Source organism: Acipenser ruthenus, chromosome 41 (assembly GCF_902713425.1).
Source record: "Acipenser ruthenus chromosome 41, fAciRut3.2 maternal haplotype, whole genome shotgun sequence".
Classification (NCBI taxonomy): domain Eukaryota; kingdom Metazoa; phylum Chordata; class Actinopteri; order Acipenseriformes; family Acipenseridae; genus Acipenser; species Acipenser ruthenus.
The window spans coordinates 2,086,439-2,110,057 of NC_081229.1; the positions used below are offsets into that span (position 1 = coordinate 2,086,439).

The 23,619-nt window shown below is 42.5% G+C and overlaps 2 protein-coding genes across 6 annotated transcripts in view; both read right to left on the reverse strand.

Moving 5' to 3' along the window:
- The window catches only part of LOC117964928 (CD276 antigen-like), an 83,464-nt gene that overhangs the window by 23,005 nt on the left and 36,840 nt on the right, over window positions 1–23,619 (reverse strand). For 3 of the 5 annotated variants that reach the window (XM_059010704.1, XM_059010707.1, XM_059010705.1), the window contains exon 1: window positions 14,426–14,593. The exons of 1 other annotated variant lie outside the window; for it this stretch is intronic. The gene's annotated coding sequence lies outside the window, so the exon portion shown is untranslated. Of the gene's footprint in view, window positions 1–14,425; window positions 14,595–23,619 lie in introns of those variants that run through there. One more of the 5 variants, XM_059010710.1, reaches the window with a different exon arrangement.
- On the reverse strand, window positions 6,111–13,865 carry LOC117433813 (CD276 antigen-like). Its single transcript, XM_059011021.1, has 5 exons — window positions 13,861–13,865; window positions 13,470–13,555; window positions 9,356–9,706; window positions 7,502–7,798; window positions 6,111–6,853 (listed from the first exon to the last, which is right to left on the reverse strand). The coding sequence occupies exons 1-5, from the start codon at window positions 13,863–13,865 to the stop codon at window positions 6,741–6,743; spliced, it is 852 nt and encodes a 283-aa protein (XP_058867004.1). The 3' UTR covers window positions 6,111–6,740.

The following is a 23,619-nucleotide window of genomic DNA, read 5'->3' on the forward strand; positions in this document are numbered from 1 at the left end:
GATTGAGATAAAACATGCTGATGTCGTCTAACTTGTTTTTCAAGATGGCCCATGGGAAAAGGCCTTGTGTCACAATGGATGCGCAGAGTATGAAGACAACCTGTCTGTGCGCAGTAAGTCACTGTACAATTATGTACATTTATTATCTCTTAAAAAAAAACATGGTAAAATTGCTTATAAAGATCGATATTTTATATCTATATCAATGTGTCTTAAGTGCTGCCCGAGTGTGTGTGTCTATATATATATATATATATATATATATATATATATATATATATATATATATATATATATATATTTGTCAGTGTAAGACAGCTAAGGTGTGGGTATCACACTGTTATTAAAAAAAAAATGTAATGAAATGACTTCAGAATTCTATGACATCATCGCTTGCTGTTATTGCATCACTGTGGTATTAGTGGAATGACGTGACATCATTTTGAAAAGTGTTTTTGGCAATGCTGTAGGGTGTGAATCCCAGACTTGTTAGCTAGAGAATTATTTTATTATTTATTTTTATTTTATTGTATTGTATTTATTTAACCAGGAATGTCCCGTTGAGATTTAAATCTCTCTTTTTTTTTCTCCAAGAGAGGTCTGGTCAAGAAGGTGACATATAAATAAGGGCTTCTGATTTTCAGTGTTTTCCGCCAACTTTTCCACTCTCCCTTACAAATTCAATTGATCCCTGTTCAGCCATTTGTGTGTGTGTTAATCACATAGAAACGTGTTACTAGTAGAATTAATTTAATTGACAGGGTTTTATTTTCTGTGAAACAACAAAATGGTCTTTTAAATCGTAAGTTTTACTTTCTCATCTCAAAGCAGACTCCTGTAATGTAAACACAGTCACGCTGCAGAACGACTGTAATAAAGTGTGGCACCAGCATAAAACAAAAGCCATAGCCTGGACATCGTCGGTTCGAGTCCAGGCTATTCCACTGCCGACCTTGTAAGCTGCCCAAGAGCTGCGTTGTCCTCCGACGCTGCAGCTCTGAGGTGGCTGCATGGCAGGCCTGCAGTGTGAAAAGAAGCGGTCAGCTGACGGCACACGCTTCGGAGGACAGCGTGTGTTCGTCTTCACCGCTCCCGAGTCAGCGCAGGGGTGGCAGCGGTGAGCTGAGCCTAAAAAATAATTGGATATGTCAAATTGGGAGAAAACGGGGTCAAATCAATTGGCGACTACTAAATTAAAATAAATAAATAAATAAATAAATCATTATAATGATGTCACACCCTTCGAACTCTGAGCAAACAGCAATACCACTTAACAGCACTGGAGATTCTGTGAAGAGCGACATCACTGCTTGATCGCAGTCTTTCCTATTCGGAGATTTCATTTCTTTAGGAGGCACAGCGCCCAATTTTTTTTTTTTTTTTACAGGTGACCCCAGCAGAGAAGGAGGAGGATGCGCTGAGTCTGGATTTCGACTTCAATATCGATGATCTTCTGGACAGCCCTCCGTCACGCCGGAGAAACAGAAGCTTTAAAACATCCGAACTGAAAGAGAAAGAGGAGAAGAAGGTGAGGTTCTGAGATTACCAGGCCTGGGCAAGAACCGAGGCTGAAGGTAGAAGCCAGGGCTGAGGCTGGTAGAGCCCAGAGCTGAGGCTGAAGGTAGAGGCCAGGGCTGAGGCTGAAGCTGAGGCATGAATCTCAGACATTTTTAGCTAGCGAATGCTCAAAATGTATTTATACTGATGCCACACCCTTCAAACTCAGCAGATATAGCAATACTGGTCAACGTCACTGGAGATTTTGTCAAACCACTGCAGTCTTTCCTATTCAGAGATTTCATTTCTTTAGGAGGCACAGCGCCCAATTGTTTGTTGTTTTTTTATACAGGTGGATTTAAAGGGTCTGAGCTGCGTTATGGACAAGCTTCTGGACAGCCCTCCGCCGCGCCGGAGAAATGGAAGCTTAAAAACACCCGAACTGAAAGAGAAAGAGGAGAAGAAGGTGAGGTTCTGAGATTACCAGGCCAGGGCAAGAGCCGGGCCAATTAACAGAGACCCGTCAAATTTCTCTGCTTTTTTTTTTTTTTTTTTTTTTTTACTGTTTTTCTACCAAAATGCACGCAGTATTTAGAGTAGGCTCCATCAAATTCTCCAAAGACAAAACAATGTTTTTTTCTTTTCTTTATTTCTATTATATCCTTTTTTTTTTAACAGTGTAGAACATTTCACAGCTGTTTTTCCTCATCTAACATCCTGGTTTCTACCCCGATGGCTTTTTTATTTTTCCTTTTTGGGAGGGCAACATTCTTTCCCTGCACTATTCTCACTGAAAAAATAAATACATAAAATAATTAACAGATACATAAACACAGTGTCGTGAAATTCAGTCTGTATTTTATTTTAAAATAATAATAAAAAAAACATTGTACAGATAATCTCATCTATACGCATTTAATTTCTATATTATAAACGTATTTGTCAATCTTCATGTTTTAATAGTTTCATAACATTGAGGGTTGTACATATCCAATAAATAACTATCGCTTCTGTTCAAACCTATTTTTTTCAATACATCAGCAGATATAGCAGATATAGCAATACTGGTCAACGTCACTGGAGATTTTGTCAAACCACTGCAGTCTTTCCTATTCAGAGATTTCATTTCTTTAGGAGGCACAGCGCCCAATTGTGTGTGTATTTATTTTTCATTTGTTTTTTTTATATAGGTGACCCCAGCAGAGGAGGAGGAGGAGGATGTGGCGAGTCTCGATTTCGACCTCAATATCGACGAGCTTCTGGACAGCCCTCCGTCACGCCGGAGAAATGGAAGCTTAAAAACACCCGAACTGAAAGAGAAAGAGGAGAAGAGGAAGATAGTGATGTTCCGAGACAATGAGGATCTGTTCACGTTCAGCGCGGAGGAGGAGGAGGAGGAGGAGGCTGACCAGTTAGATCCTGACCAGCTGACGCAGCTCCTGATCGAGTTTGACAGAGCAAGGGAGGCTCAGACCCTGGCCAGGGCCCAGGCGAGAGCCGAGGTCGAGGCTGAAGGTAAGGCCGGGGCTGCTAAGGCCGGGGCTGCTAAGGCCAGTACTGAAGCAGAGACGAAAGCTAAGGCCAGGGTTGAAGCTGAGAATGAGGCCAAGGCCAGGGCTGAAGCTAAAGCTAAAGCTGAAGATGAGGATAAAGCTAGGATCAGAGCTAGGCTTCTGCCTGGGTCCAATGCTGTGCCAGAGGCCTGGGCTGAGGCTGAGCCAGAGATCGGGCCTGAGACTCAGGCCACGACTGGGACTAGGGTTCGGGCTAGGAGAAGAGCTAATCTTCTGCCTGGGTCCAATGATGTAACCAGACGCCTGGGCTGAGCATCACGCTAAGACTGGGATTCAGGCTAGGAGAAGAGTTAAGCTTCTGCCTTGGTCCAATGCTGTGCTAGAGGCCTGGGCTGAGGCTGAACCAGAGATCGGGACTGAGGCTCAGGCCACGACTGGGACTAGGGTTCGGGCTAGCAGAAGAGCTAAGCTTCCGCCTGGGTCCAATGATGTGCCAGAGGCCTGGGCTGAGCATCACGCTAAGACTGGGATTCAGGCTAGGAGAAGAGTTAAGCTTCTGCCTTGGTCCAATGCTGTGCTAGAGGCCTGGGCTGAGACTGAACCAGAGACCGGGACTGAGGCTCAGGCCACGACTGGGACTAGGGTTCGGGCTAGCAGAAGAGCTAAGCTTCCGCCTGGGTCCAATGATGTGCCAGAGGCCTGGGCTGAGACTGAACCAGAGACCGGGACTGAGGCTGAGGCTAAGACTGGGTCTAGGGCTCGGGCTAGGAGAAGAGCTAAGCTTCCGCCTGGGTCCAATGATGTGCCAGAGGCCTGGGCTGAGACTGAGCCAAAGGCCAAAACTGAGGCTGAAGCTAAAGCTGAAGCGAAGGCCATGGTTAAGGCAAGGATCAAAGCCAGGCACCTGGCTAGGTGCCAGGCTGCAGCTGCAGCAGAGGCCAAGGCTGCGACTGCCGGGCCTGAGACTGAGGCTGAAGCGGAGGCCCGGGCTCTGGCTGAATTGTGTGCTAAAGCTGGAGCCGAGGCCAAGGCTAAAGCGGTGTCCAGGATCAAGGCTCGGCTCAGAGAATTCTACGCCCAAAAGTCACCAGCGGGCATGAGCCTCACGCCAATGCAGGGAAGGCGGACGTCTCCCGCAACAAGGGCCCCACGACCTGTGCCAGGCTTTTCGGGAAAATGTGCTGGAAATGGAGAGCTGAGAAGGTCCAGCGAGAGCGCCCGTTTCTAACAGTAACCGAGATCAACTTCTCCCTCGACTGCCATCAACAGCAGCAGCAGCAGCAGCAGCAGCAGAGGGCTAGCAAGGCAAGACTGTTTATGAATAATTGCAGCTTCCCTCCTTGCTGCCCTGGTGGCGTCTCTTCCAGTCTCCGTTGTCCTCTCTCGCACTCCGGGGGTTTTAAAGGTGTGTGGATTGGCTTGCATCTTTCACCGGCTCTGCGCACACGCTCTTGTCCACCTGCACACCTACTTGATCCACTAGTACGCGGGTCGATCTTGCTGGTCTGTATTTCTCTTACCTTGGCACCGTTCGTGTGTTTTTCTCTCTGTTCATGTGAGTCGGAGCCCTCTTTTTATTGTCTGTGAAGGGTATACTGTAAAAACCAAAGAACGCGTTACGCGCTTAATATCTAAATGGCACCCGTGTATAGAAAAATAGAAGCGTTCTGTTTCTAAACAGCTGTGTTTATACGTCATCAGGTGTAACACTGGTGTTTGGTCATTTGGAACTCTAAATAATTGTTAAACGTTTTGTGTTTAATCTGTACCGTTTTTGCTAAGTTTAATGTTTAGATTTTAAACACCAGCCCGGTTATGAGGGATAAGGGCGCCTGCTAAGAAATAAATAAATAAATAAATAAAAATAATAATAATAATAATAATAATAATAATAAACGCGTATTAATTTATTGTTTTAAGTGTGTTACAAATCATAAACACGTCCAGGAGTTTACAGAGTAAGCACCACAAGGTGTTTAAATCCTAAACACATTTAGAATTCTAAACGTAATGACGTGTTTGAAAAGTGTGACAAGTGAGTGTTTTAAAGTTAAACACTCGGTCTTACAGTGAGATTAGGGCAGGTGAACACACCTGTGATAGTTAATGTGAGAGTCGGGCGTCAGCAAGCTCAATCTGTATTAGGTGTTGGTGCTCAAGCATCATAAATCAACAATTACTGAATAAAACAAAACACATTCAGAATAATTAGAGTGAAAAATAACAATTCAGTCCACACAATAGTTAAAAACTAATTGAATTTGTTCCATACTCAAACAAACTGATCATTCATGACATGCGCATCTGTTTAGTTTCAGTGCTACACTTCAGCACATCTGATGCCTGGAAATGACTGAGAGGAAGCATCACAGAGCATTAAAGATCACAGAGCTTACAGGGCCGACCCAACGACCTGAAGGAGCGAGACTTTAAAATGGGTCTCACTGCTTCTTAAACCGTTCCCTTGTGATAATAAAAAACGCGAAGTGGTGTTTCTGTGCCGGTCCAATAGATGGCAGTGTTGCTCCGTAAAGCGTCCGGTGTTGAATTCATACAGCGAGGAACTCATACGCGAGGTCTGGAAGTAAATCTATGACTTTTAATAAACATTTGAGACTATTTGAATCATTCTGAAGACAGGGGTTGGGTGTCTCTGAGTTTCAGACTTCCGAAGACAATCTGGCTTCATGAAACAAGCGCATTCTTTCAATCAGTTTGAATGACCAACAGCCGTCCCCGCTGAGGTTTTTCCTTCGAAGGAACTGGAATTCATATTTTAGAGACATCATTGTTGCAATCGTTCAACTGCTATCGTTTGAAGCCGATTTAAAATCGACAAACAGTGGCTTCCATTGAGGTCATTTGTCACCAAGCTCTATTTTAACAGAATGTTATTCAATGATGTTTTAGAATCGATTAAAAGGGAATAGGGATTTGTTTTAAAAAGAAATTGGAAATGGATTTGGATTTGATAGAAAAACGGAAATAACAAACAACCCTGGCGCATTAGGATTGACGGGGCCCTGGTGTAACACTGAAGTAGACCCCAAACAAAAAAAAAACAAGAATGAAAATGAATAAAGACAGTGTAGCTGACCAAGTAACGTTTAATACAAACACGCCCACCGTGTGCTTGTGTTGTCTTTAATGAACAATGGCACATCTTATTTCATTTTTAATAAACTGACATTCAAAAAATAAATTAACAATAACAACAACAACAACAACAATAATAATAAGAATAATAAATAGCTTTTGTAAATAAGACACATCAGGCAGCTGAGCAATCACGTGACCAATTGCCAATCTGGTCGCTCCGATTTGCACTTTCGTGTTTTGATTGACAGTCCGGCCAACACGATCTTGCCGCTTTGTATTTTTTTCTAATCCCAGTAAGAGGGTTATGCTGCTGGGAATGTGACGTCACCAGCTTGTCTCTCACACGCAGACAAATGGGACACTTTTATATACACTGAATATCCACACAGAAATGAACTTTAAGGGCTCGTCTGCATTGGTGGCTTTAGAGCTTGCCTCATCTCACCGACAGGGGGCAGCATAGTAACGGCAAAGCATCACACATCACTGGCATGTTAAAGAAATCCTGGAGGAGTTGCAGGTCAAGATCCTTCAGGCAGAGTTCCCCTGCTCCCTCCATCCAGTCACTGCAGTGTAAAGGTATATCCTCAGGGGTAGCTGGGCTGGTTTCTGAGCAGAGGGAGGGATCGCTCAGCCTGTCACAGCTGCTCCAGCTCCATAAAGAAACATGCCGAGCGCCAGCAGCAACACAAGCAGCAGTGAGAATGTAACAGGCAGCCGGCTTCTCTGTTCAATACGAACGCCTGCAGAAAGAGGAGACGAGCGCTGACATACTGTACCAACATGGAGCAGAGTGGAGGTGTACAGTGGGAAACTACTGTCCTCGAGTAGTGTCTGACAGGGGACTGCATTGGGAGAGGACACCAGATCAACATGAGGGGGGGTAGTGTCTGACAGGGGACTGCATTGGGAGAGAACTCTAGATCAAAACAAGGGGGTATTTGTTTCTCAAAGCCTGAAGTAGACTGTCCAGTTGATATATGATTAATTAAAACTTCTGCATTCAGTGTCTATATAATATTAACTGAACTGTAGAGAACTCTGCTGCTATCTTAATGAAATGAAACAAAGCTCCCCTTTCATTTCTTTATCTGAGTGTGTTCAACATTTATCAGCGTTCTCTTTGTGAATGTTTTATTTAACAAGGCCAGGCACTTTCACAGTTCATGGCCTGACTACTGCACACATGACTAATCTCAACAGGGTCTGGTAGCAACGGACAAGGAGTCTTCTGTAATCGGCTGCCCGCTGAACTTCAGTAAAGAGCTGCAGCAGAGAGGGAACAGAATCGGATGATCTGAATTGAGGTTGACTCGGGTTGACTGAATTATAAAAACGATGATCCCTCACCCCCGCGTGCTCAGCCCCGATTTCTCTCCACATGCCCTTACCTGTGCTTGGGTGCAGGGTGACAGCTCGGCTCACTCTCTGCTCCATCACGGGGTGATCCAGCTCGAAGGTGAAGGTCTCTGCTTCATTCACCACCGCCTCCAGCTCACTCTGGATCTGGTAGAGCCCCCTGCTGTCCACAGACTGGTTGGTGCGGCTCTGGTTTGTGATGTCACTTCCTGCCGCATTCAGCCACAGCAGTGTGGGCCGGGGATAACCGCCCGCCACCTTGACAGTCAGGGTCACAGGATCACCGGGGCGAGGCAGGCCAATCGCTAACTGCGGCTCGCTGAAAGGGGCTGGACAGAAACAGAAACACAGCCAATGAACACTGAGGATTCTGGAGCAGAGAGCCTTCAATAAAGCACATGGTTAATATGCATGGAACACAATGTTAAGAGCACATCAACGTACTATCATGGATTCCCTTGTAAAAGTAATAGCACAGCAAAGTGTAATAAAGCACAGTGAAAGCACGGTAAAGCAGGAGGTAAGTGTTATGAAACACAGAAAGGTGTGGCAAAGCACATTTAAAAACCATGGCAAACCAGAGTAAACTATGGCAAACGCACTGCATGATCATGGGAAAGCTGCTAAATAACCATGGGAATTTACAGTGATAAACTTGAATAAGGGTATTTCCACACACGCTCAGGTTAGTATTAAAACCAGCACTACTGCAAGTCAGCAATGCAAAAACAAAGCAGAGATGATACAAATGATCCAGACCTGTCATCTTTACAATGCTAGTTAATGAAGTGTCAGCATCAGTGCCGGGGTGAGTGCTCCCCCGTCTCCTATTACAGGTGGTACTGTCTGTAGGAACATGTTGTACAGAAAGCTGGCTGACAGAAGGACTGAATAGGGGGGGACAAACATGCTTAGGCAAGAGAAGCTGCAGCCGCCAAGCTTGTCTGAGTCTGTTTCTTTGTCAGGGATGGTTTCCTCTCGTCTGCAAAGAGACGCTTTTGTTTTTGCATGGCCAGCCAGGGTTGGGATCAATTCCTTTTTTAATCAATTCCAATTCCTTTATTTAAAAAAAAAAACACCTCCCAGTTGTTATTCTAGAGACGTAATAATAATTGCCGTGATGGTTCAGCTGCTTTCAATTGAAGCCAATGTTAATCGATTAACAAAACAGCGACTGATTGAAGTCATTTGTTGTCACTGTGTGAGGAGCTTGTATGAACAGGATGCTGATAAATGCAATTTTGATCAGTGAGGTGTGGGAGGTAATGAAAAGGGAAAGGGAATTGAAAAAACTGAACTGACCCCAACCCTGGTGGCAGTTATGAATCAAAGCGTTTTGTGTGGTTCCTGTTACCTGCAGACCGACTTCCGATTTCTCTACAGGAATACAGATCATTGTTCCTCTTCTCCGTCGATAACAATCAGCGCTTCCCTGGTTTTGAAATGTGTACAGCTTCAAATGACATGCTAGTGTATTTTTTATTTAATATATTTAGAGTACTCAATTATTTAACCCCTGATTTGCTCTCCCATGTAGAATATCCTGTCCTTTCTCCCCTCACCGCAGCGATTCCTCACACAGCTCAGGAGAACTGAAGGTTCAGCGGACGTCCTCCGATCCCACGAGCGAGCCAGCTTCCTCTTCCACACCCAGGAACTCCAGAGCGGAGGTTAGCAAGCGACCGGCCTCCGGGGGACAAAGGCCAGCCCTGCAGGTGTCCCCCCGAACTCACTGGACGCCTGGACGGTGGGGTCCGCTGCAGCACGATGAGGAGAAACCTGAGCTCGCCTGGCATGTGCTGTGTGTGTGTTTAACATGTCCCCTCTCCCTTGAATTACCTGCCATGGTATAATAGTCAATGACAGGCTGGTTTATAAACACTGACCTGCCACTATGAGTCGCACGTCTCCCTTGGTGTTCTCCACTTGGTTGGTGACAGCGCAGGTGTACCAGCCCTCATCCTCCCCCCGCACCTGTTTCAGTCTGAGGGAGGCGTTCCCCACACTGAGCTGCTCTGGGAACAGCTGGGTCCGATTCCTGTAGGTTTCATTCTGCAGAGCCAGCTGGTCCTGACCGTAATAGAAACTGTGGACCACCCGATAGTCACGGCGTTGCCAGGTAACCACCACTTTCCCGAGATCAGCCCCCGCTTTATAGGAGAAAGAGCAGTCGAGAGTGACATCACTGCCAGGAGGTGACGTCACTGGTGACCGGGGCACCACCACTGCCAATGAAACTGTGGGAAGGAAGGCAGACAATGAAGTCACTACATTCTGAATTCAAACTATCTCTCTCTGTGAGATGTCTGCTCGCTCAGAGGGGGTGTGGCAATGTGCCCCGCCCCTGTGTGCATTTGTGTTATATGTTGTGTTGTATGGTGCGTGTGTTAATGTTGGTGTATAGTCATTGGTACACGGGATATAAACGGGTCTGTGTTTCCCGTGTATTTAAAAATGTAGATTTGTATTTAGGCACGAGGATGGCACAGATCACTTCACGTGCTGGTTAAATGTAATATGTGAGCACGGGGTTGCACAGAATTAATTCACGTGCTGGGATTCAAGTGAATAATTAATTAGTAATTGAATCCCAGCACAACAGTATATATAGATGCACATTTCTTTCACTCGGGGTTGGGTGTTCGGTGAGTGGAGAACGAGTGTGGAGAAGGAGAAACTAAATAGTAAAGAAAGTAAGAACGTAAATATAAGTGTTTCACTCACCGTGTTTGTTTTGTTTGTCTCTTTATTTTGGCGTATAGTGCCGTGTCCTGTTTTAATGTTTAAAACCTTTTATTTTCTGGTCTGTTAATTATTAAATGCTGAGCGCGATCACGCGCTCAGCTTCACCAAAACTCCAAGTCTTTGTTTATTTATTTCCTGGCTCTGGAATGACGCCACCCACTCTGGCCGTCTTTGTGACGGGGCTACAAACAGAGGGGGTTATTTTGTAACATGTAGCCCGACTACGCCAGTTCAGTGCGATAAACCACACAGCAATATTAGATCACTGATCAGGTTCTTTTTATTTGGATACAGAGTTAAAATACTGGGAACAGCGTCACCAAGAAAAACAGAGTCAACAGATCCATATAAAAGCAGAACGTTTTTATCTGACAGCGCAGTTAAAAGAAGCACCAACACATTGTTCAATATCCACGTGATCAACAGTGTCCACTAACAGGTCATCATAACAGACACATGCGGAAAACAATCAACAATTCAATTAGTCGGTACCCAATCAGGCATAACAAGTGAATGAAGTGGAGAAGCTACAAAAAAGTGATAAATCAATTACAAAGTGTTAAATTATAAAAATGTAAACACACAAGTGACAAAAGACATACGTGAAAGATAACAGGGGCATTAGTGACCCCGTTACACACACACAACGTCCAGCCAGCGTCATCGTTTCCATTTCAAAATACAATGTCGTTGATCGAGGAAACGGGAGCCGCATCTGTCCAGAGATGACAGAAGGAGAGGCGATGACTTTTATTGGATGAACTCAACAATGATTAATAAGAACGTAAGAAAGTTTACAAACGAGAGGAGGCCATTCAGCCCATCTTGCTCGTTTGGTTGTTAGTAGCTTATTGATCCCAGAATCTCATCAAGCAGCTTCTTGAAGGATCTCAGGGTGTCAGCTTCAACAACATTACTGGGGAGTTGGTTCCAGACCCTCACAATTCTCTGTGTAAAACAGTGCCTCCTATTTTCTGTTCTGAATGCCCCTTTATCTAATCTCCATTTGTGACCCCTGGTCCTTGTTTCTTTTTTCAGATCAAAAAAGTCCCCTGGGTCGACATTGTCAATACCTTTTAGGATTTTGGGAATCACAAGCTTTCAAGACCTCAAAGGTCTCTTCTTCAGGTGAAAGTAGGACAGAGAGAGAGATTGATGAGACATTCAAAGGTGGCATCAGAAGTTTAATAAAAATAACCCATTTTGAATCCTTACAATTTTAATGCAAGAAAAAAAAGCTGTGTTGGAAAAAAAAAAAAAACAGGATGTGTGGCCGCATAATAACGTCTTGAAAGCTTGTGGTTAATTGTTTAGTTAGTCCAATGAAAGGCATCGCGTCTGCTCCTCTTTGTCTAAAATACAATGGAACTGTCATGTGAAATTTTGATTTCAATGAGGGTGTTTCCATACATTCACAGGCGAGTATTAAGAGCTAACAATGAAGCCAGAACTACTGTAGTTCAGCAAAAACAAACCAGAGACGACACCAGTGATACAGAGCGGGCAGGGTTCATTCAGATCGGTGACTTTGCAGTTGGTCTTTCTCAGCTGCTCTATATAGAGATATATATCTATCTAATTATATACTTTGGAATTTCTGTTAAAGAAAGGCGCAATACAAAATATATTATTATTATTATTATGATGTCACCATGAATCTGAAACTTAAAGAACAAAATTCAAAATAGAAGGTACTTTCATGAGCTGGAACCCACCAGTAACACCATGCTACCTGTATATTTAAATAATCAGATTAAAAAAAACAATAAAAATCCATCTGTTTTTTGCATCCTCCGCTTACTACAATTAAACCTTTTGAAACTTCATTAACTATTATCATAAAGCCAACATGTCTACAGCATTCCCAGGGCTGTAAATACATTATATTTTCACCATCAGTGAATAATCAAACAAACAAATATATTAATCTAAATAAAAATAAGAGACGGAAATGTCCTCTTCTGGTTCTGGAGAGAGGGATTGTAAAGAAAGAGGATCACAGATCCCGAGATTGTCGCACAGGTAAAGCAGACGTGACAGAGCTAACGGATTGTACCATTCCCTGTTGGATCAGACCATTCAAAGGCCGCGCTGTTTACTGTAGGTCAGAATAAAGCTGTATAAAAGAATAAATCTCTTACTGGTTAGAAGCAGAGGCAGAGCAAACAGACAGGAGCTGAGCGTCCTCTTCATAACACCACAGAAGAGCTGGGGAAATACAATAATAATAATAATAATAATAATAATAATAATAATAATAATAATAATAATAATAATAACCGGACCTATTAATATTACTACCCCTTAATAGTGAGAATGATCTAAACAGTGTTTCTGTAGGTAAAAATGTCAACATACAACTGAAACAGCATTTAAACCACCCAACAATCTATTTTGTTCATCTCTGTCACTACAGATTACAGAATAAAATGGCGAATATACTGTGATATTTAGTCAGAGAACAGAACAAAGACGACTTTTTTTTCCAACACAGTGATAATGTGTTTACATATTAACATCCTCACGGGTGCCAGTGTGATTAGATTAAGCAAAACCGAAAATAGGCTAACCGAAAAAAATAACCGAAAAACGAAACAGCAAAAGCAGATTCAAAAGCTAAACATAACTGTAAAAGATGGAACAGGTGTTCATGGTGATTGTTTGAATGTAAAGTAAACATTTCACATTTATTTTTTGAGGTAGATATACTATTAAGCCACGGTAGCTTAGGAAACAAATGCGAGGAAAAAACAACCCTGTCAATGATCTCGGGATATTGAGTAATAAATTATCTCGTGGTCGACATAACGGTTTGATGAACATATGCACTGTACTGAGTAATAAGCGACGCGCTTTCTTTTAGAGTTTAAACAGTTAGGTTTATAAAACTCATTTTAAATAGGTGTATACAATAGATATACAATATATTGACGCGCAAATGTAACTCTGTGTTGTCCTTGTTTTCCATCCCCGAGCACTGAAACACTATGCGTGTTTTTCTGGTGCTCTAAACGTATAAACACCGTCCTCAAATAAACATATATGACGCCACCTTTGTTTAGTTTTTTTTTTTTTTTTTTTTTTTTAAACAGCTGCAGCAGACCGGGTGATGTGCGGCGGTTTAGTTTTTAAGCAGATTCTGTCTGTTCTGTCGCATCGCTGCAGGATGCCGCTGCCCGGGAACATACGGTCTGCACTCGGACTCGTTTCAACGTTTATCCGGAGCTTCAAACCATGAATCATTCCTGTTCTTACCTGGTGAAGGGACCCGCGGTCGCAGCTGCACGCTCGAGTCTGCCTGGATCTCATCAGAGAGGAGGACCAGGGGCGAGGGGGTGTGGCTTATATATTTATTTATTCATTCATTCATTAGGAGCGCATGGCATCTATACATTTAGATGATTAGTGCCCTCATTAGTCTCTTTTTTTCATATCGTCTTAATTTATCATCTATAAAATTCCTGCTTTTCCTGTTTCCCTAATATATCCAATCATCTTTTTTTCTTTTTCGTCTCCCTTCCTCTTTTCCTTCCTCCCCCCTCCGTGCTTAATTTGATTTGACTTTTTTCGTTCCGGCACCTAATTAGCCCGGATCCGGTACCTCTCGCGGCATGATTTATTATTTTTTCCTGCTTTATGTACCTACAACATTGTCAAAACAGTAATTAGCACATATAATGCATGACGTAAAAAAATGAAAAACTATAATAAAATAAACATTTCAAAAGAAGATATTGTGTAAACTGATATATATATATATATATATTATTATTATTATTATTATTATTATTATTTATTTCTTAGCAGACGCCCTTATCCAGGGCGACTTACAATTGTTACAAGATATCACATTATGTTTACATACAATTACATTATTTTTTTTTTTTTACATACAATTACCCATTTATACAGTTGGGTTTTTACTGGAGCAATCTAGGTAAAGTACCTTGCTCAAGGGTACAGCAGCAGTGTCCCCCACTGGGGATTGAACCCACAACCCTCCAGTCAAGAGTCCAGAGTCATTATTTATAAAAATAACATAAAATGCTTTTTTCACATTACCCTACTGCATAGCACGACTTCAAAAATGAAAAACTGTAATAAAATAAACACTTCAAAACAAAATATTGTGTAACCAGCTGTAAACTGGTTATATGTAGGTCTACATACACAATTGTAAAATCGAAATAAAATGAAATGAAGGTACTTACATTACTGGCGCATTTGTTGATTTGTCGGTTCGTTTTCTTTTTACAAAATTTGTCGTGACATTGCTAATGCGTAAGACACGAATATAGCTATGGTTTACTGCAAAGTTGGCTAAATATTTTGTATTATATTTCAGTTTATAGTTCAGGTTTACAGCACTAGCGAAAGAGAGGGGGAGTCAGTCTGCAGGTAACAGGAACCAAACAAAACACTTTTATTCATAACTGCCACCAGGGTTGGGGTCAGTTCCGTTTTTTCAATTCCCTTTCCCTTTTCATTACCTCCCACACCTCATTGATCAAAATTGCATTTAGCAGCATCCTGTTCATACGAGCTCCTCACACAGTGACAACAAATGACTTCAATCAGTCGCTGTTTTGTTAATCGATTAACATTGGCTTCAATTGAAAGCAGCTGAACCATCGCGGCAATTATTATTACGTCTCTAAAATAACAACTGGGAGGTTTTTTTTTTGTGTTTTTTTAAATAAAGGAATTGGAATTGATTAAAAAAGGAATTGATCCCAACCCTGGCTGGCCATGCAAAAACAAAAGCGTCTCTTTGCAGACGAGAGGCAACCATCCCTGACAAAGAAACAGACTCGGACAAGCTTGGCAGCTGCAGCTTCTCTTGCCTAAGCATGTTTGTCCCCCCCTATTCAGTCCTTCTGTCAGCCAGCTTTCTGTACAACATGTTCCTACAGACAGTACCACCTGTAATAGGAGACGGGGGAGCACTCACCCCGGCACTGATGCTGACACTTCATTAACTAGCATTGTAAAGCTGACAGGTCTGGATCATTTGTATCATCTCTGTTTTGTTTTTGCATTGCTGACTTGCAGTGGTGCTGGTTGTAATACTAACCTGAGCGTGTGTGGAAATACCCTTATTCAAGTTTATCACTGTAAATTCCCATGGTTATTTAGCAGCTTTCCCATGATCATGCAGTGCGTTTGCCATAGTTTACTCTGGTTTGCCATGGTTTTTTAAATGTGCTTTGCCATACCTTTCTGCGCTTCATAACACTTACCTCCTGCTTTACCGTGCTTTCACTGTGCTTTATTACACTTTGCTGTGCTATTACTTTTACAAGGGAATCCATGATAGTACGTTGATGTGCTCTTAACATTGTGTTCCATGCATATTAACCATGTGCTTTATTGAAGGCTCTCTGCTCCAGAACCCTCAGTGTTCATTGGCTGTGTTTCTGTGTCTGTCCAGCCCCTTACAGCGAGCCGCAGTTAGCGATTGGCCTGCCTCGCCCCGGTGATCCTGTGACCCTGACTGTCAAGGTGGCGGGTGGTTATCCCCGGCCCACACTGCTGTGGCTGAATGCGGCAGGAAGTGACATCACAAACCAGAGCCGCACCAACCACTCTGTGGACAGCAGGGGGCTCTACCAGATCCAGAGCGAGCTGGAGGTGGTGGTGAATGAAGCAGAGACCTTCACCTTCGAGCTGGATCACCCCGTGATGGAGCAGAGAGTGAGCCGAGCTGTCACCCTGCACCCAAGCACAGGTAAGGGCATGTGGAGAGAAATCGGGGCTGAGCGCGCGGGGGTGAGGGTGCATCGTTTTTATAATTCAGTCAACCCGAGTCAACCTCAATTCAGAACGTCCGATTCTGTTCCCTCTCCGCTGCAGCTCTTTACTGAAGTTCAGCGGGCAGCCGATTACAGAAGACTCCTTGTCCGTTGCTACCAGACCCTGTTGAGATTAGTCATGTGTGCAGTAGTCAGGCCATGAACTGTAAAAGTGCCTGGCCTTGTTACATAAAACATTCACAAAGAGAACGCTGATAAATGTTGAACACGCTCAGATAAAGAAATGAAAGGCGAGCTTTGTTTCATTTCATTAAGATAGCAGCAGAGTTCTCCATTACAGTTCAGTTAATATTATATAGACACTGAATGCAGAAGTTTTAATTAATCATATATCGACTGGACAGTAAACTTTAGGCTTTGAGAAACAAATACCCCCTTGTTTTGATCTAGAGTCCTCTCCCAATGCAGTCCCCTGTCAGACACTACCCCCCCTCATGTTGATCTGGTGTCCTCTCCCAATGCAATCCCCTGTCAGATACTACCCCCCTCATGTTGATCTGGTGTCCTCTCCCAATGCAGTCCCCTGTCAGACACTACCCCCCCTCATGTTGATCTGGTGTCCTCTCCCAATGCAGTCCCCTGTCAGACACTACCCCCCCTCATGTTGATCTGGTGTCCTCTCCCAATGCAGTCCCCTGTCAGACACTAACCCCCCTCGAGGACAGTAGTTTCCCACTGTACACCTCCACTCTGCTCCATGTTGGTACAGTATGTCAGCGCTCGTCTCCTCTTTCTGCAGGCGTTCGTATTGAACAGAGAAGCCGGCTGCCTGTTACATTCTCACTGCTGCTTGTGTTGCTGCTGGTGCTCGGCATGTTTCTTTATGGAGCTGTAACAGGCTGAGCGATCCCTCCCTCTGCTCAGAAACCAGCCCAGCTACCCCTGAGGGTATACCTTTACACTGCAGTGAATGGATGGAGGGAGCAGGGGAACTCTACCTGAAGGATCTTGACCTGCAACTCCTCCAGGATTTCTGGACGATGCACTGCCATTACGGATTCTGTCCCGTTGGAGAGATGAGGTTAAGACCTCTAAAGCCATGAATGCAGATGAACCCGGCTCTTTTGGATTGTGGTTAAGACACTCCGGTCCTGTGCTGAGATGAAGGTCAAGAAGGCTGGACCAGGGGGGGTCAAGTGAGGACACAGACCCCGCAATCCTCCCCGATGGAGAAAGCTGTCCGTGCCGCTCCAGTTAGCACCCCCCTAGTGCTGATAACAGCTGATCTCCTGAGCCGAACACCCCTAAAAGAAGATCTGACTAAATATTGTACATTTTGTATTGTGGATTGGTCGGTCCCCAGCTTACTGAGGGGCAGGCCAATTAGACAGGAGAGCTAATTTGTACCTGGAAATGCAGTTGTATATACAAGCATGCAATCTGCCTGTGTTTGGGAGAAGCTGGTGACATCACACTTCCAGCAGTGTGACAGGGTGGAAGCCCTGTAGGTAAATAGTGTGTGTCAGTGTGTGTGTGTGTGTGTTCAATGTTAATAAAGTTAACATGTTTTGAATTTAAGTTTGGCAGGGCTGGGGTTATAATCTCACCCCTGCCAGACCCCACGTGTATTATGTGGGTCTTGACTGATTCATTGACGGTCAATCCGGTCCCAGCCACCTGGTATAAAGGAGGTGAAAAGTGATTTGTCTTGAAATGGTCGTAGGCGGATGTGCTCTCAGCTCAAGCGCAGAGATAGCTGTTGCTTTTGTCTTCTTAGTTTATTTGTTTAACCCTTTTTGTTTCCTTTGTTTTGTTGTTTTTTTGTTAATAAATATGCGCACCTGCCGCTTCAACTGCAAAACTCCTGTCTCTGAGTTTGCTTCCTGGGAGTAATCAGTCTAGTTCTACTGCAGCAAGGTTGTACTGGCTGGCTGGACTGTCAATCAAAGCATGACTCTACCAATTGGACTGAACAAATTGTAGGCGGGATGTAAAGCTGGAGCAACACTGCCATCTATTGGAGCAGCACGGAAACACCACTTCGCATTTTTTATTATCACAAGGGAACGGTTTAAGGAGCAGTGAGATTTTAGTCTCGCTCCTTCAGGTCGTTGGGTCGGCCGTGTAAGCTCTGTGATCTTTAATGCTCTGAGATGCTTCCTCTCAGTCATTTCCAGGCATCAGATGTGCTGAACTGCAGCACTGAAACTAAACAGATGCACATGTTCTTGTTAAGATATATTTGAATAAATGAAAGCAAGCGACACGCACTGTGTTTTCAGTGACAGGGATTTTTAATAGACTCTCTTCTCCATCAAGCTCAGTGATCTCTTTTCAACGAGGATGATTCCTGAAGCAGAGAGGAAGAAATCCTCCACAGTCCGGAGCTGCTCCTGTTTTTTTTTATTCGTTTGTTTTCCTTGTCTTTTAAATATAACTTTGGAAGTCTGTGGTTGCTACGATACCCTGAACAATCCATTGATAAACGTGCTGCACACGCATTCAGGCTAGTCCCCGTTATCTTTGGCCAGCGCATGGTTAAAGATAGCCATGGTTAAAGCCAGCGCATTATCTAATCGCTCCCTATGTGTAATACACACGTTTAAAATAATAATACACTATATTATCATTATCTTTTATACGCACGCACGCACACACACACACGGCAGCAGTGTGGAGTAGTGGTTATGGCTCTGGACTCTGGACTCTGGACTCTTGACTGGAGGGTCGTGGGTTCAATCCCAGGTGGGGGACGCTGTTGTACCCTTGAGCAAGGTACTTTACCTAGATTGCTCCAGTAAAAACCCAACTGTATAAATGGGTAATTGTATGTAAAAAAATAAATAATGTGATATTTTGTAACAATTGTAGGTCGCCCTAGATAAGGGGGTCTGCTAAGAAAAATAATATAAATATATATTTTTTATTTTTCACACACACACACACACACACACACACACACACACACACACACACACACATATATATATATATATATATATATATATATATATATATATATATATATATATATAATGTGTGTGTTAAAAGAATACTTTCATAAAAGTTAATTTAAATAAACTGCAGCCATTAATGAACCGTCAAATGCCCAGAGATCCAAACAAAACTCCTTTTTTCTCTGGTCCATCTTGCACAAGCCGGGTTAACTGCACTGAACTGAAAGCAGCGTACTAACTGGGGATGATCCCGCGGTTAGTACGCAGCTCCGTACTAAACTAGTACGCAAGTTAAATACTGATTGCAACAAACTTTTGAGGCTGAAGTTAGTCCCCAGCTGCGCACTAAAAAAGGTATCAATTGCAACGAACCCAAAAATAACCGCTGCTGCCCTCTAGAGGAAACTAACTAGTCTTTTCATTCCCTTTAATTTGATGGGACTCCACACTGGTGGTTCTTAGGGGTGAGCAGGGATATTGAGGAGTAGGGACACGGTGGGTAGAATGGGAGTTAAGTGTTATTTTATGTAGTAGGACCTGGGGGCACATTGAAAAAATAAAATAATCAGTGCTCTTCTCAGGGTGTTTTTAGAAGTGATTATCTAGGATACGTCTTCGCAATACCACCCCTTCCCTGTTTTGTACTTGTTGTGGTCCAATGAGATCGGTGTCAAAACAGCCCATAAAGCTAATGTAATCAAAACCAGAATATAAAATGAAACCAGCTTTGCTAGTTTATTTCATGGCATTGCACTTGGTTGAGTATTTTAGAGGCAGTCCGTGTGCCCTGACATGGGAGTATTTTACCATGCATACAGCCTATATCTTAAATAATAAAAAAATAAATTATTACGTGCACACATATAAATATATGTTAGAGACAAATTAATATATGTATAAATGTCGGCCTATTTGTAACATTGTAAAAATGATTATTAGCTCATAATATCGTAAAATACATGCATTACTGTTACAAATATTTCAAATGTTCTGATTCAGAGCCACCCCGCGTTGCGCCGCGTCCGGATCCCTGTAAAAGGATGAAGCGGTTCTGATAAGGAATGAAAGAATGATTCAGCGCCCCCTTCAGATCCTGTTTGGGAACAACAACAACAATGCAAGCGTGGTCTAGCCAAGAAAGGTAGCGGCGATACAACACAACATATTACAATACAAAAACAGAAATGAAATTCATTTAAAACACAGACAAGTCAGACTCAATATATATAAAAAAAACAGTTAGTGACAACCAATTAGTGACAGGTGTAATCCACTAATTAAAACAAGCACAGCTCTCAATGAAATAATCGTGCTAAGGTTATTCGGGACTGTACTTAAGTTTAGACTGTAAGTCATTCCAAGACCATGGAGAAAAATAAACAAATGTTTTTTTTTTTTTTTTTAGCAGCCTCATTACGCACTTTAGGAACCGTAAAATACAATAATTAGTGAGATCTAAGACTAGTTATACAAGCGACTGTAAAGTATTCATTTATACATGGAGGTAGCATACATTTTTATGAGGGTACGTTTTGTTTGTTTTTTTGTTACCAATTCTCTGTTATTATTTGTATATCTGTATAAGTATTTCTTATTTACGTTTCTTGTGAAATTCACATTGATTTAACGGGCTTGTTTGGGTTTATTTAATATCTGCCGACCAAAAAAAAAAAAAAAGAAATCTTAAAGGGAATTGCTTGGTAAATCCAGTTACTGCACAACCCTATAGCAATACACATGAAGCTGCGTGTTATACACAGGGCTTGAATGTGTTGTCGGTGTTCCCCTCTCTCTCCCCCTGCAGTGTTTATTTTATGTAGCGGGTGTTGCTAGCACGAGTTATTTACTGATCGTGGATCACAGGCGCTGCTGACTTGATCTCGCTAAGGTAATCAAGCGATCAGGTAACGCACACCTTTTAAATCCCACGCTGCCCGCCTTCGAGCGCTCACGGCTGGTAGCTGTCTTCCTGGGTGTCGAGCCCGCACTGCTGAACCAGCTGCGCTCTCCTCCTTTTCTCCAGTGTGTTTTTAATTTATTTTATTGAACACTGTTTTGTTTTGTTAACTGTTGTAATTCTTGGTATTTGCATGCCGAGCCGCATGAAAAGAAAGATTAAACGGGACGCGCCTAAGGGAGGCTAATTTTAAAAAGTTGTTTTGTCGGGTGGAACTGTTGGCTTTATTTTTTAGCAGCTCACCCGAGCGAATTGTGCAACTGCTTTTTATAGGATTGAGAGCGCCTCCACTTTTTGTTATTTATTTTTTTCGTATATAGTCTTTTAACTGTTTTCTTATTGAGCTTTTATATGTTTAAATTATATTGTGAGAAGTGTTGAATTTAAATCAAGGGAAGTAATGTTAAAACTCTACAATGCATTAGTAAGACCTCATCTAGAATATTGTGTTCAGTTCTGGTCACCTCGTTACAAAAAGGATATTGCTGCTCTAGAAAGAGTGCAAAGAAGAGCAACCAGAATTATCCCGTGTTTAAAAGGCATGTTGTATGCAGACAGCCTAAAATAATTGAATCTATTCAGTCTTGAACAAAGAAGACTAAGCGGCGATCTGATTCAAGCATTCAAAATCCTAAAAGGTATAGACAATGTTGACCCAGGGAACGTTTTTGACCTGAAAAAAGAAACAAGGACCAGGGGTCACAAATGGAGATCAGATAGAGGTGCATTCAGAACAGAAAATAGAAGGCACTTTTTTACACAGAGAATTGTGAGGGTCTGGAACCAACTCCCCAGTAATGTTGTTGAAGCTGACACCCTGGGATCCTTCAAGAATCTGCTTGATGAAATTCTGGGATCAATAAGCTACAAACAACCAAACGAGCAAGATGGGCCGAATGGCCTCCTCTCGTTTGTAAACTTTCTTATGTTCTTCTGAATAACTGATGCAAATCCCAGTATTGAATTCAACTTGTATTTTAATCACAGGCTTATTAAGAAACACAAACAACTCAACTCAGCCTCCCCTCTTACTTCATCCCTCATGGTGCCTCTCTCTCATCACCACAATCAACAGCGGAAAACCAGATATAAAACAACCGTTGGAATCAGTGGCGTAAATTTGGTTTCAAAAGGGGGGAGGGGCAGTTCCTGTAGCGGATGCATGCATAAAGATTATTCTATGTGAAATAATGAAAGTGAGGGGGGTGTCTCCCTGTGTAAATTAGCCCTGTGGTTAGAATGCCAGTATGGGGGTCCAACTGGAGAGCTTATCTATGAAGCAGCAGCTCTATTAGTCAAAAGGGAGTGTCATAATTATCTGGCACCAAAAAGAAATGTTTCAAAAAGTAAAATGTGACCGCTCCCCTAGTAAGAACGCTGCCAATGAAAGCACATGGTGGTGGTCTGAAGAGACGACATCTTGAATAAGATACAGAGAGATCACACTATTCATCCCTTATTATTATTATTATTATTATTATTATTATTATTATTATTATAATTATTTATTTCTTAGCAGACACCCTTATCCAGGGCGACTTACAGTCGTCAACAATTACATTTCAAGAATCACAGTACAAGTATTAATACAATTAATAGCAAGATAAAATACAATGACTTCAGTTCTAGTAAGTACAAGTATATTACAAAATACGAATCAATATCAGAGCAGATAAGTGTCAGTGATAGTTACACCAGGATACGATTAAATGCAAAACACTACAGATTGAATAACACTAGTGGCAGATTACAGTACTCTGTAAAGTAAAGGATTAAATGCAGTAAAATAGGGAGCAGATAAGTGCAAGTAAAGCGCATTAAGGAAGAGTGATAAAGTGTGCAGAGGGAAAAGAGGAGTTTCTACAGGTGCTGTCTGTAAAATAGCCAGGCTGTCTGACCATTTATCAGTTTGTGTAGCAGAAATGCTAGCTGTTTTATTTGTGTTAATTAAAATAGTGGAATTAAATCCCAAGAAAGCAGGTTAATATGAGTAACAGTGTGGAGTAGTGGTTAGGGCTCTGGACTCTTGACCGGAAGGTTGTGGGTTCAATCCCAGGTGGGGGACACTGCTGCTGTATCCTTGAGCAAGGTACTTTACCTAGATTGCTCCAGTAAAAACCCAACTGTATAAATGGGTAATTGTATATAAAAATAATGTGATATCTTGTAACAATTGTAAGTCGCCCTGGATAAGGACGTCAGCTAAGAAATAAATAATAATAATAATAAGTAACTGGGTATCCTGGAATATTGGGTAATGAAATCTAGCAGCAAAAAATGGGTTAAAAAATGAGACGATTGATGTGCTCAGTGTAGTAAACGCACTGTATACTCACTGAGATCAGAGCCTGTCTGCTTCAGTGTAGTAAACGCACTGTATACTCACTGAGATCAGAGCCTGTCTGCTTCAGTGTAGTAAACGCACTGTATACTCACTGAGATCAGAGCCTGTCTGCTTCAGTGTAGTAAACGCACTGTATACTCACTGAGATCAGAGCCTGTCTGCTTCAGTGTAGTAAACGCACTGTATACTCACTGAGATCAGAGCCTGTCTGCTTCAGTGTAGTAAACGCACTGTATACTCACTGAGATCAGAGCCTGTCTGCTTCAGTGTAGTAAACGCACTGTATACTCACTGAGATCAGAGCCTGTCTGCTTCAGTGTAGTAAACGCACTGTATACTCACTGAGATCAGAGCCTGTCTGCTTCTAGGAGAGGGATTCTCTTCAGGTCTGGTC